Here is a 9,511-nt window from a genome sequence, read left to right as displayed (position 1 = left end):
TAATTCAAACCATGTGTGTATTTATTACATTCTCTTTTGCAGACAAGAAATGTACATAACAATTAACCTTAGGTAATATTTTATTGCAACACGTTTATCTTGTTTTGTGTGTTTAGGGTGGGGGGGGCAGTCACACTAAATTAACCAAACAATATTATAGAAAGTACAAAAATATTTTAAAAAATCAAAAGACATGCAGTATTAGTTCATTGCATAGTTAATCTGTATTAAGTAATTTCACCCCAGTGCTGAGTGTAATGAAAATCCCTGAAACAGCATCTTGTCTTGGGCAGTTATAACACTGTATGTGCCAGTGGATGTAAAATAACTTCAATATGCATTACATATGCAAATGTTACCCTTGGAAACAACAACAGTTAATTTGTTGGCTTTACACTTGTGATGCTGAGTAAAGAAAATCAACACATATCTATTCCAGCTGAACTGAAGTTGAATGGGCTGAACATTTGCTTACAACATAATATTTTTGAAGGTCCAAAGCTACATTTAGATGAAGGGTAAATTCTATTCTGACAACCAACTTAATCCAGGTAGGCAACTTCAAAGAGTGTTTCAACAGTAAGCTATTACGGCAAAACATCTAATTTTATACTGTGTGAAAGAGAGAGAGAGAGAGAGAGAGAGAGAGGGAGAGAACTTTACACTGACTTAAATTCACACCATGTCCATTGGAATCAATGCCAAATTTAGTTTAGGGGTAAAATGGGTGGTTGAAATTATGTTCTGTTTTAACAGAACATCAACATAACTCTCATCAACATAACTTACGCTCTATTTTCCAACAAGGAGTAGAACAGGTTTTTCCAGAGTTGTCTCATTCTTTATCTTATTCATGCAGGCTAAAAAGTCAGAGTGCAACAATGTTCATGTGTTTTTTCCTCTTCAACAGAGACATCACAAAGATATCCATTTGATATTAAACCAGTTCTGGTGATACAGTGTCCATCCAACAACAGGAACATGATCCGTAGGCGTAGAGTCATTTTTATGTCACTTGCAGTTGCCTTTGCCACATTCTTGTACACATGTGGGAACAATAACTTCATTTATTTTGAGTCTTTGCAAAGAAATAAACAATGTGCATGCAGTTTCTGCACGAGTAATGAGGATGATGACCCCTGGTTCACTCAGCGATACAAGCAATTCATTGAACCACTGCTGACCAGGAGCAATAGTGCACTCAGCAAAGAGGTTTATAGTTGGTGGCAGGTAGGCTAACTACATTTCAGGAACCTGCTGCCTGCATTATAAATGTCATGATTACATCATTGTAAACCATCATTTAAAATTCAGTTTTAACCCTTTGGAGTCTGACGTCTTTTTGTCTCTGCCGTTTTGCCATAGATTTAGTTTTACCTTTATCAAGAACATAAAGAATGGATTTCCCCCTGCATGCACGGTGTCGATTTTTTCTTTTTAAGAGAAAAAATGAAAAAACTCACCTTTAGAATTGAAAAAGTCTTTATGGGAAACACAGGCATGTTTTTCTCTGCATATCTCTAGAACAAAAAAAGGGATACAATGAAAAATTTAACAGGAGTTAAATGAAGATTTTATTCCCAGCAATAATTTTAACTAACATTCACAGTATAATAACTCTGCCTCTGGTTGGTCCCACAAAGTGAATAAGCACCGCAGGAAAGCCCCAAGTCCGTACTTTCATCTAGTTATTACTGCCTCTCACAACTGTGTTTTAAGGGTGGAATTATTCCTGCATAATTATGGTACGCCTCTTATCACCGTCGGCAATGACGTCAACTTCATGAGGGTTAAAATGCATGTTTTATGAGCAATATTCACAACACTAAGTAAATATCCATATTATTATGTAATCGTTCATCACATTGCCAAGTCAAACAAATAGTATTTCTCAAAATAAATCTTGATCTAGGAATTTGCAGTCAACCCAATTGCTCTTAAAGTGCAGATAGTTCAGTAGCTAGAATTTAATCATCCTTATCACTACCTCCTTCTGTCTTCTGTGGCCAGAGCCTGCAGTTTGCATCACACAGAGCCAACTACACAGCAGTGATTGAGAAACTATTCAAAATCTTTCCAGACAATCCACAAGTCATGGACACAGAGCCTGATCTTTGTAGGACCTGTGCTGTTGTGGGGAATTCAGGAAATCTCCTGGGATCTCACTATGGAAAGCTCATAGACATTCATGATTTTGTCTTCAGGTATGAGGTCCTGGCTTAAGGCCGGGGATATTCTTAAAAAGAAAAAAATACCTTAATTGAAGCCCCTTAACCATGAAAGAGACCGTTTCAGAATTCTACATGTCAATTTAAACTCAAGGAAACTAGATGCCTGTGCTGAGCAATATGGTCGCAGTAAGCCGCAATGTAAGCTCCAAAACGATACGGTCAGGTTTTTGTTTTGTTTTGTTTTTGATTTAAGAATGAATAAGGGGCCGACTAAGGGCTTTGAGACAGACGTGGGGACCAAAACTACTCATCGTGTCATCTATCCTGAGAGTGCAGTGGATGTGGATAACTCCACTCATTTAGTGCTGGCTCCCTTTAAGACTTTAGATCTTCAGTGGCTCATCAGTGCCTTTACCACTAAAGACATCAAACGGTGAGTACAAACTTGATATCACCAAATGTTATCAAGATGACTAGACGATCGTTCTATTTGTATGTATTTTTCCTATGGATTGTCACGACTCGGCTCAAAAGAGGTGACAAAAAGGAGGGCAGACCATGCCCAGATCACATTAGGGACAAAGCAAATTTATTATAAAAGAAAAAACACCCTTAATTTAACAATTAGACTGGTAGTCAGCAGTATCAGTAGTGTAGGCAATGTATGGATGTGTGTTAGAGAAGTGTGGGAGTGTTGTAATGCAGCAACCAAAATCCTCAGGAACCAAATGGTGGAGGCCTGAGGAAGACAGAGACAGAAAAGGATTAGAAGGAAAGGGGGGGGGGGGGGGGGGCGTCAGTTCCCTTTAGGCTTTTATACACCTGGGCATCAGAACACCCGGGTGCCCAATATCAACCAGGATGGCCCTCCCACTCTGACACCCAACCTGCACACGACACAAGTACAGAGCGGAGGCCATCACAGGATACATATTTGAGATTTAGACCTGTGTGAATCTGTTTTAAAACTTGCCTCTCACAATTGTTTCATAATTTATTGCACTGAAAAAAAAAGAATTGAAAGAATTGAAACTCTTCAGTCATGTCATTGCTTAAATGAAATTCAGTCTACTGCAACACATTTCAGTGCAGTGTGTTAATGTCTTTATTCATTTTTTATTTTGATTCTCAGGACATACAAAAATGTTAGAACCACAATACAGGCTAATAAGAACAAGGTAAGTCTGCAGAAATCAGAAACTGTATTTATACAATATCAAATCAAAGAGACAAGATGGTTTAAACTAGCTCACAGTTTGAGACAGTTTGTACAATATTAGTGGCCTCATTTTTTATTTGTCCTGTGGAAATCTTCATGTTCATTTCATGCTCAGAATGTTTTCTGAAGTAGAAACTAACCGTTTTATTTCTTTTTACCTTTAATTAAAACTGAATCTTAATCACTATTATATACTGTACCACTTATTTAAAAAATGTTTAAGGTGATGGTGCTCCATCCTGCTTTTATGAAATACGTTTATGAGTCCTGGCTGCAGAAACATGGTCGATATCCATCAACTGGCTTCCTCGTTCTGGTGTTGGCTCTGCACGTCTGTGATGAAGTAAAACCATTTTTCAGTCAAATAATTAGCTAATTAAGCAATCCATTCACCCATCCACCCAACCACCCAACCAAAATTGTTTTGAAGTGTTTCTAAATGTTATAAGTTATGCCACCACCAAGACAACAATTAACACGACGGCTTAATATCGTTAAAGAATACCGACGTGTATTTCATTTCTTTCACACACAGCAGGCCTACATGAATATTCATTGCTATTTTTGTGACATGTGTCTTGTCAAGGTGATTTTGTAACCACACAACCTGATTGCTTTTCTCTCTTTGTCTTAGGTGAATGTGTTTGGGTTTGGAGCTGATAAAAATGGAAACTGGCATCATTATTTTGAAAAAGTTCGAAATAACGCTGGCGCACAGGAACATGGTCGAAATTTCGAGAATGAGATCACAGTACAGCTCTTAACAAAAATGAAAATTCAGATTTTCAGAGGCTGGTGATGAACGGAGGTGTTTCCATTACGCTGGTTGAAAAAAGATCAGATGCAAATATAAAAGAAAACTCCTTGAACCAAGCTGTATTTGACAGGGTCTTTTAAATTGTGTTTACACTAATGGGATGTTTAATATGAATGAGATGCGTTCATATAGAATACTTTTATTATTATTGTTGTTTGCACACAGTGTACATTTAAAACAAACAGCAGAAATGATGTGTGTGTGTGTGTGTGTGTGTGGTTTGTGGTTGTGTGTGTATGTGAATAAAGATGTAAAGTTGCTCTCAAGGGGGAAAAACTTGTTCTTACTTGTGGTTGAACCTGTTTGTATTTGCAAATAGGCATGACATTCTTCCCTTTAGAGACTACAACAGTCCAAAGAATAGATCATATTTTTCTTGGTGTGTTAATGGATTTGTGGGTTCTTTGTAAATCAAATCAAATCATATGTGTTTCTAGTATTAAGTCACTAATTGGACAGACATAAATGACAGAAACCTGTGCATTTTTATAATAATGTCTTTTAAGATCTTCTTGTCTCTTTTGCCATTGCTGTTCCTTCACACAATATTAAACTAATAAAGATATTAGTGATGATCGATTTAATTTTTGAATGCTGTATTAGTGGTGATCAAGAACACTTTATTTAGAATGGCCACATCAGTGTGTGTGTGTATGTGTGTGTGTGTGTGTGCGTGCGTGCGCGTGTGTGTGTTTGGTGCCCATTATGTTGACCAAAACATTACATGAATGAATTTAATTTGCACTTTTTAATCCTAATAAATTGTCCTTTTTTATTTTCACATTGGTTTAAAAAATATTTTTCAAGTTTTCAAATTGACAGGAACTTGTTCTATAGATCGATATAATGTCATATAATATTTCAAAAAACCTGTCAGAGTCTTTAACAGAAGCTTTTAAAATTATGGACACCCTGTGTGAATTGCTACCTACGAGTAATATACTGCTAAAGTGATGTTTTCAGATAAATGAGAGCAAGTCTTCTCCAGGTGTTACGTCCCCGGTGGAGTGTGGTGTCTAGGGGTATGTAGGGGGGACGTAGCATAAAGGAACCTACCACCTGTGCTGGTTTTGGGACGGTGTGATGGGAGAGGGAAACAGGGACACGGGGAATTAGTGTAAAAGAAAGTGCACGATATATTTGGAATATTTACAAAGTGATATTTACAAAATATTTACAAACACACACAAAAGTACACGAAGGTGGGAGAGGACGCCAGACGGTGCCAAAGAAATGAAACTAGTAAAACGAAAACCACCCTAAATGTCTACACCGAAAAACACACTGAACTACAAAACAAAAAGGTGGCAGAGCCAAAGGAAACCTGACAACACTAACTAACCAGTAACAGAAATACAAGAGTGGCACGCGCATCTAACCTAACCCTATACAGCGTGATCACTACCGCGGGGATCCCCTTCCTTACCTGTCCTTCTCCCCGCGAAAACCAAAACACCAAAGCCAGAGCGCAATTCACAAACAAAGTCAATAAACGGAAATTCAGCGTTGAACACAGAATGGCAAGTTTGTTATTAGCCGAAAACACACGAAAGGCAAAAATGCAAGCAACCAGACCGAAATCTAACACACAGCACATCTATCCTCTTTAAATGTTGGCGCTCCGCGTCCGGTTGGCTACAACTCGAGGGGCACTCCCTCCCTGATTGGTCGAACGGGAGAGGGAGCGGCGGGGCACAACACCAGGCCAGATGGTATTTCCATCCCACCACAGCTGGGTACCTGAGTCAGGAGAGAGAGAGAGAGAGAGAGAGAGAGAGAGAGAGAGAGAGAGACGCAAACGAAACAAGGCACACAAATAAAACACACAGTGCACCGCATGTAACACCAGGCATGAGACCATCAGCCAGCACCTAAAACAAACAGCCCTGAACTTTATCACTATGTTTTCCAAACGGACTGCACTCTCACCAGATCAACTGATAAGTCATTGTGTATGGGACTGCTGCACTTGTCACACCCCCAACACACTCCCTATCAGACTCATCTTATCAGCACTCAGCCTCCCCAGCGTACTAATCACTGGATCTCTTGCTACCCTGAGTTGTTGCAATTATTTCCTTGCCAATGCTCCCATGAATGAGCCTTTGCCTTGTCTCTGAAACTCCTGCAATCTTTTATGTATTGGAACTTTGCCGCATTGCCTGTTCATTGACAGTGATTTAGCATAACCTCCTGTACTCTGTGCTGGTTTTCTGCCCTCTGACCTGTTTGACCTGAGTTCTGTTACACATCAACCCTGTTGCTCAGCACATTCATCTGGTCTCCCTGTCCATTCATGACACCACCAGTATTACAGCTGGTTACAGTAATGATTACTATAGTTAGCTAGCATACAGTGATCAATAAAATTCAAAGATCAATCAACCACATCACAGGGGAAGCATCAGAACCCTTAACCAATGGAAAATAGCACTCATGCAGGTTTCCTTTGACGTGCCGTAGAGAACAGCATGAAGGATTACTCATATGACCACATCACTATTTTGCAGTGTTTGCTAAACCTATGGATTCCTGTGTTCTCTGTACCACTTTTTTTGGTATTCAAATGGAGTCAACCATATCATAACAGCTATATGTGCCTTCACATGACTCATCTCATGCATTAGAAAAAAGATGGCTCCAAATTCCGGGGTAATAAATACTGCTGAAGACTGCATTTTATGTCTGTTTCGGAGTGCAAATTATACAATGACAACTGGGGGGTCAACTTTTTCTCCAGGGCTATATAGCATAGGATATATAAATGTTTTGTCACCCCTGAACTGTTGTTTTTTTTGCCTCTTTTGGGGGGGCTTCAAGTCTTAATTAGGGGGTTCAGACCCCCCCCCCCCCCCCCTTAATTCAAACCATGAAACCATGGTCTGTTTCAGTATATAAGAAAATTTGACAAATGGTTTAAATTTGCGAAAGGAGCTGTATTTGCTTCATTTATTTATGTTTCGGTTTTCATTTTTTGGAGGACAGTCATATTTAGTTCGATTTAAGTAAGGTTCAGGTTTTAATGGCCATTACAAGAATGTCAAAAAGCAATGTTTTTGTGGTACCACTGCTGAATTTGATCTGATCCGTAATCTACACATTTTACATTTCAAGCATATACTTCTAACATGTACTTCTTCTTCCCCTTCTTGTTATACTTCTTCTCCCAGCTGTTTAATGTCATTTAACTGAATGCCTGAAGTGAGGTGCCCTCATCACATCCTATAGACTAACTATCGACAGTCAAAGAGTCCTTTCCAAAAAAAGGTGCCCTCAACAGTCCAGAAGCTCTGAGTGATTGATCTGTTTTCTAATAGAGCAAATTTATTTGTCTGCTCATGAGACCATCTTGAGACCTATTCCTCAGTTCATTAATTCAACATTCTTTATTTAATTGTTGGCCAGTCAGTCTCTGTACTGGTTTGGTCTTTGTTTGGACGCATTGGATTCACCACCCTCATAAGCAGAGAAAACCAACCTAATGTCAAAGTAATTATTGAGGTCTCTGTCAACGTGACCTTTTCTTAGATAAAGCAAAGAATCTAGAGGGACGTTTCTTGAGTCATGCACTGAACTCTGATACAGTCCAAAGAAGTGCTTATTCATGTCCCCAGCTGTCAGTCAGTCTATTGTTTGCTCTCTCTCTTTTAAGTGTGTGTAGTGCCCCTAGTCTGTATTATGTACGCCTCATATAGAATGAAGTTAGAAAGATGGGCCGATTGGGTTCTCAAGATTACCAGGAGTTAAAGTGTTACCCTGAACTTATGGTTTAGTAAAATCCAACCTTTTTAGGCCTGTAAATGAATACAGGCAGACACTGTAATAAAATGCAAAAATCTCTCTCTCTCTCTCTCTCTCTCTCTCTCTCTCTCTCTCTCTCTCTCTCTCTCTATATATATATATATATATTCTTTACTTAAACGAGTAAAGATTAGTTTTGTTTAGATTATTCTCTGACAGATTGGTCTCTGTTTTGTATGCAACACAGCACTGGACATTGGAATTGGAATAGCGAAATAAAATAGTGAAATAAAATACAATATAGGTACACAACCCCTAACCAAATGAGTGTTCAAATTTGTGTTCAAAATTTGAAAATACTGTACCTAAATGCCTAATGTACCTAGACTAAATAAACTGGCTAGAATGAGTGAACACTGACTAAATAAATAAAGTTTCGATGAGTGACTCACTCTCTGAACTTTTTAGCATCTATCTCCATATCTCTCCTCGCATCTGTCTCTTTGCTCCCTGGACTTGACCTGATTAATTCATTTCCCTCCCATTGACCAATCACAGTAATACAAACTCTCATTGACTTTTAGCTTAATCCAACTGACATCCAAAGTGAACAAAAATCATTATTTATTATTTCGGACTGCAACTCAAAACACATCATTAACTCTGTATTGATATTAAGGAACTGCAACTTTTTAAATACTCAGCTTATGAAGATATATTAACTGCTACAGGACTTTGAGTAAGTAGACAGAACTTTGGGGGTTTCCTCACCCAGGATACATGTGTTTTAGGATTGTTTCTATGTTACTTTTTGTGTGGAGGCAATATTTTAATATTTACTTATTCATTCACTCACTTATTAAATATAATTTAGGGGACTGCCAAGAACACCTCTAACATCTGTATATGATAGTGTGTCTGAGTATGTATTTGCTGAGAGGGTCCTCAGTGACTAATGACAAATAGGATACTCAATGAATACTATTTTCAATGTTCATATTTTCCACAGCTCTGATGTTTGTGGCACATTTTCAGACTTTAATAGCACGCACAATTTACAAAAGTCTGACTTGTGCAGAGTAGGAACTGGTTTCGTGCCAGATCCCTTATCATCCCTGACTTCTCCTGCCCAAGTCTTGTCAACAGTAAATGTTTCCTGCTTTCCAAGTAACTGCCACGTTAATGGCCACTACAAGAATGTCAAAAGCAATGTTTTTGGCAAGCATTGATACAGTTCAATGAAATGCTCACGTCCCCGACTGTCAGTCAGGCTCTCTCTCTCTCTCTCTCTCTCTCTCTCTCTCTCCCTTAAGTATGTTTTAGGAATATTTTTCTTCTTTTTGGCAATTGATATTACTTTAGCACTTGAGTATAAATGCTTCTGTAATGTTAATGTCAACTTTCATTTTTACTTCATTATGTTTTCAAAAGTAAATGGCAACTTAACCAAATAGATTTACACAGACACTTTCATTACTTACTGCAACATTAAATCAGCACTAAACAACAAACATGCAAATACAGGCAGCGCTTCACTCAGTGATTCATTCAGCTAAAACCCCC

At 38.4% G+C, this 9,511-nt stretch overlaps 1 protein-coding gene across 1 annotated transcript; it reads left to right on the top strand.

The window, feature by feature from the left end:
* The first annotated feature begins 981 nt into the window (after nucleotides 1–981).
* On the top strand, nucleotides 982–4,189 carry LOC115823724 (CMP-N-acetylneuraminate-beta-galactosamide-alpha-2,3-sialyltransferase 1-like). The gene is made up of 6 exons (XM_030787750.1): nucleotides 982–1,230; nucleotides 2,011–2,204; nucleotides 2,425–2,604; nucleotides 3,304–3,349; nucleotides 3,614–3,733; nucleotides 4,025–4,189. Exons 1-6 carry the CDS (start codon nucleotides 982–984, stop codon nucleotides 4,187–4,189), a joined length of 954 nt encoding a protein of 317 aa, XP_030643610.1.
* Nucleotides 4,190–9,511: the final 5,322 nt, after the last annotated feature.

This window comes from Chanos chanos, chromosome 11, assembly GCF_902362185.1.
Source record: "Chanos chanos chromosome 11, fChaCha1.1, whole genome shotgun sequence".
NCBI lineage: Eukaryota > Metazoa > Chordata > Actinopteri > Gonorynchiformes > Chanidae > Chanos > Chanos chanos.
Note: the sequence above shows the minus strand (reverse complement) of the source record. Positions and strands in the feature narration are given on the sequence as shown.

Coding starts and splice junctions, on each gene's coding strand:
- LOC115823724 (XM_030787750.1), top strand. CDS start 982: ATGATCCGTAGGCGTAGAGTCATTTTTATGTCACTTGCAGTTGCCTTT. Junction 1,231..2,010: donor AGGTTTATAGTTGGTGGCAG/GTAGGCTAACTA, acceptor TTCTGTGGCCAG/AGCCTGCAGTTTGCATCACA. Junction 2,205..2,424: donor ATTCATGATTTTGTCTTCAG/GTATGAGGTCCT, acceptor TTTTGATTTAAG/AATGAATAAGGGGCCGACTA.